Source organism: Etheostoma spectabile, chromosome 24 (genome assembly GCF_008692095.1).
Source record: "Etheostoma spectabile isolate EspeVRDwgs_2016 chromosome 24, UIUC_Espe_1.0, whole genome shotgun sequence".
Classification (NCBI taxonomy): domain Eukaryota; kingdom Metazoa; phylum Chordata; class Actinopteri; order Perciformes; family Percidae; genus Etheostoma; species Etheostoma spectabile.
The window spans coordinates 559,681-564,016 of record NC_045756.1 but is presented as its reverse complement, the minus strand read 5'-3'; the positions used below and the strand labels follow the sequence as shown (position 1 = coordinate 564,016).

The following is a 4,336-nucleotide window of genomic DNA, read 5'->3' as shown; positions in this document are numbered from 1 at the left end:
CCCGTGCACATAAGATCAAGCAGAAAGGGCTAATGGGTTAGACAAATTTGGGGAGAGCTATGCATGCATATTCTCCGTAACCTCCGTTCTTTTATCCAACCTAGGGACTTGAACCCCCCTTCCTGAAGGAATCTAGAAAGGCGGGATTTAAGCCCGACAGCACACAAACTACAACGCAATCACACTGTTTTGACGGGGATTAAAGGGCCCATGTTCAGCCGATCTGTCTCCTCCACTTCCTCCCGACAGACACTCTCCTGACGTGGTGCTTCTGCAGGAGCTCATCCAACCGTACACGCGTTTCATGAAGAAGCGTCTGGCGGACGACTACACGTTCATCGAAGGTAGCTGCGTGCCAGAAAGTGACGTTACGCCCACAGAACGTCAGCTAGCATTTAATAAACATATTAAACTCAAATATAGTGCTGTGAATAACTTACTTAGAGCTCTCCCTGATCAGGAGGAAAGGAGGGCTACTTCGTCGGGATGATGCTGAAGAAGTCACGGATCACCCTGCTGGACAGCGAGATGGTCGAATTTCCATCTTCTCGCCAGGGGAGGAACCTGCTGGTCGCTCAGGTCTGTGAAAACGACTCATTTCAGCTTCAGCTTTAGCTTCATGCATCCACATTAAAATGTCTCTCCTTCAAAAATCAGGTGGTGTTCAGAGGCCAGAAGCTTTGTCTGATGACGTCTCACTTTGAGAGCTGTAAGGCCAACGCAGAAAACAGGAAGCTACAGCTGCGCCTGGTGATGAAGAGGATGACGAAGGCGCCTGATGATGTCACCGTCCTGTTTGGAGGAGACACCAACCTGAGGGATGCTGAGGTAGATCTCTGCCAAAGGCTAAAGGCTACATTAGATCTCTGCTAAAGACTACATTAGAGCTCTAGATCTCTGCTAAAGACTACATTAGACCTCTGCTAAAGACTACATTAGAGCTCTAGATCTCTGCAAAAGACTTACATTAGAACTCTTGCTAAAGCACATAGAGCTCTAGATCTCTGCCAAAGTAATTAGCCTCGTAAAGGCTACATATAGAGCTCTAGATCTCTGCTAAGACTACATTAGACCTCTGCTAAAGGCTACATTAGACTCTAGATCTCGCTAAAGGGGCGTTACACCATTAGACTCATGTAAAGGCTACAATTAGAGCTCTAGATCTCTGCTAAAGGCTACATTAGACCTCTGCTAAAGGCTACATTAGAGCTCTAGATCTCTGCTAAAGGCTACATTAGATCTCTGCTAAAGACTACATTAGAGCTCTAGATCTCTGCTAAAGGCTACCTAGAGCTCTAGAATCTTGCTAAAGACTACATTAGATCTCTGCTAAAGACTACATTAGAGCTCTAGATCTCTGCTAAAGGCTACATTAGAGCTCTAGATCTCTGCTAAAGGCAATTAGATCTTCCTCTAAAGACTACATTAGAGTCTGATCTCTGCTAAAGAATACATTAGAGCTCTAGATCTTGCTAAAGAATACATTAGAGCTCTAGATCTCTGCTAAAGACTACATTAGACCTCTGCTAAAGGCTACATTAGAGCTAGACTCTGCTAAAGGCACATTAGAGCTCTAACTCTGCTAAAGGCTACATTAGACTCTAGATCTCTGCTAAAGGCTACATTAGAGCTCTAGATCTCTGCTAAAGACTACATTAGAGCTCTAGATCTCTGCTAAAGACTACATTAGAGCTCTAGATCTCTGCTAAAGGCTACATTAGAGCTCTGCTAAAGACTACATTAGAGCTCTAGATCCTCTGCCAAAGGTAGGCTACATTAGATCTTGTAAAGACTACATTAGAGCTCTAGATCTCTCTAAAGGCTAATTAGACTTAGATCTCTGCTAAAGGCTCATTAGAGCTCTGCTTAAAGCTACATTAGGCTTAGATCTCTGCTAAAGATACATTAGACTCTGCTAAAGGCTACATTAGAGCTTAGATCTCTGCTAAAGGCTACATTAGATCTCTGCTAAGGCTACATTAGAGCTCGCGATCTATGCTAAGGCTACCATTAGATCTCTGCTAAGACTAATAGAGCTCTAGATCTCTGCTAAAGGCTACATAGATCTCTGCTAAAGATACATTAGAGCTCTAGATCTCGCCTAAAGACTACATTAGAGCTCTAGATCTCTGCCAAAGATACATTAGAGCTCTAGATCTTGCTAGACTACATTAGACTCTGCTGCTAAGGCACATTAGAGCTCTAGATCCTGCTAAAGGCTACATTTAGATCTTGCTAAAGACTACATTAGAGCTTAGTCTCTGCTAAAGGCTACCTTAGATCTTGCTAAAGGCTACATTAGAGCTCAAGATCTCTGTAAAGGCTAATTAGATCTCTGCTAAAGGCTACATTAGAGCTCTAGATCTCTGCATAAAGACTACATTAGAGCTCTAGACTCTGCTAAAGACTACATTAGACCTTCAGATCTGCTAAAGATAACTTAGAGCTCTAGATCTCTGCTAAAGGTACATAGAGCTCTAGATCTCTGCTAAAGGCTACATTGAGCTCTGCTAAAGGACTACATTAGAGCTCTAGATCCTGCTAAGACTACATTAGACCTCTGCTAAAGGCACATTAGGCTCTAGAATCTTGCTAAGGCTACGTTAGACCTATAACTTGCTAAGACTACATTAGAGCTCTGCTAAAGGCTACATCAGACCTCTAGAATGCTAAAGGCTATTAGACTCTAGAATCTGTAAAGGCTACATTAGATCTCTGCTAAAGACTACATTAGAGCTCTAGATCTCTGCTAAAGGCTACATAGATCTCTGCTACGAATACATTAGAGCTTAGATCTCTGCTAAAGGCTACATTAGAGCTCTAGATCTTGCTAAAGGCTACATGAGCTCTAGAATTGATAAGGTACATTAGAGCTCTAGATCTCTGCTAAAGGCTACATTAGAGCTCTAGATCTCTGCTAAAGACTACATTAGAGCTCTAGATCTCTGCTAAAGGCTACATTAGAGCTCTAGATCTCTGCTAAAGGCTACATTAGAGCTCTAGATCTCTGCTAAAGACTACATTAGAGCTCTAGATCTCTGCTAAAGACTACATTAGACCTCTAGATCTCTGCTAAAGACTACATTAGAGCTCTAGATCTCTGCTAAAGACTACATTAGACCTCTAGATCTCTGCTAAAGGCTTTTTTTTTCTTTCAGTTGTGGATAAAATAAGACGTTTGAGGACGTCATCTTGTGCTGTGGGAAACACATTTTAGACCAAACAGCTCGTCAGATGACTGGACTATGAAAGTAATCGGTAGTCGCAGCCCTAATTCCCGGCTCTGTTTCTCCCACCCTAGGTGGTCGACGTGGGCCTCCCCGGCTGCGTGTGTGACGTGTGGGAGCAGCTGGGAGAGCCGGAGCAGTGCCGCTACACCTGGGACACCTTCGCCAACACCAACCTGGATCATCGGCACAAGAGCCGCTTCCGCTTTGACCGGCTCTACCTGCGGCGGGCCGCCGGAGACGGCGTCCCGTGGCTGCAGCCCGACAGCATGGCCCTGATCGGGCTGGAGAAGCTCCGGTGTGGCCTCTACACCAGCGACCACTGGGGCGTCTACTGCACCTTCTCAGCTCTGTAGAAATGCACAACACTTTAAAAACAATTCTTAATGAATCTTAATGACTTTAATCTCCATTACAGATGCTGCAAATGTGGCGGTTTAACCCCACGTTTTAATTATAGGGCATTATTTAGTGGGCCATCTTCCATCTCATGTTATGCGTTCTAATTATTCCATTTTCATCTTATTTTATCTTCTTCTTGCTTTTGAAAGGTGTGTTTTACTTCCCACTATAATTTACATTGATTGTGGTACTTTATCCCTGTTTTTACTTCATATTGACTCCATGTTTTGTGCTCATGTGATCTCATGTGATGTCCTTATTTTAAAATACTTTGTGCTGCATCTCTTGTATGGCAGGTGCTATACGAACAGGCTGAAGTTATTATCACGGTTATATTATGGTGGAACAGCTGACCTATGAACAGTTTGATTATAATGTGCTAACCATTAACACCTAATTTATGAGTTAAATCTGACATTTCAACACAAAAACTCTTTACTTTCACATCTGTATATTGAGTGTAAATAAGTGTGACTCTGCAGCTTTTCCCAATAATTTACCATCATTCCTTTAGTGCTGACAGCAGCGTTGACTTCACTTCCCCATTTCACTGGTCTTTGACAATAAAGTTGGCTGACACGTGAACTGTACTGACATCTACTGGGTGTATACGTGAAAAGCAGCTGAACTAATCTGCTGCATGCCTCTCTGTCAGTCAGTGTGTGTGTGTGTGTGTGTGTGTGTGTGTGTGTGTGTGTGTGTGTGTG

At 43.2% G+C, this 4,336-nt stretch overlaps 1 protein-coding gene across 2 annotated transcripts in view; it reads left to right on the top strand.

Moving 5' to 3' along the window:
- LOC116674220 (tyrosyl-DNA phosphodiesterase 2) overlaps positions 1-4,083 on the top strand; it is a 6,024-nt gene extending 1,941 nt beyond the window's left edge. For both annotated transcript variants that reach the window (XM_032506798.1, XM_032506799.1), the window contains 4 exons: positions 250-344; positions 461-579; positions 658-828; positions 3,302-4,083. In XM_032506798.1, coding sequence (XP_032362689.1) covers positions 250-344; positions 461-579; positions 658-828; positions 3,302-3,583 — 667 coding nt within the window. In that variant the 3' untranslated portion in view covers positions 3,584-4,083. The remainder of the gene's footprint in view (positions 1-249; positions 345-460; positions 580-657; positions 829-3,301) is intronic.
- Positions 4,084-4,336: the final 253 nt, after the last annotated feature.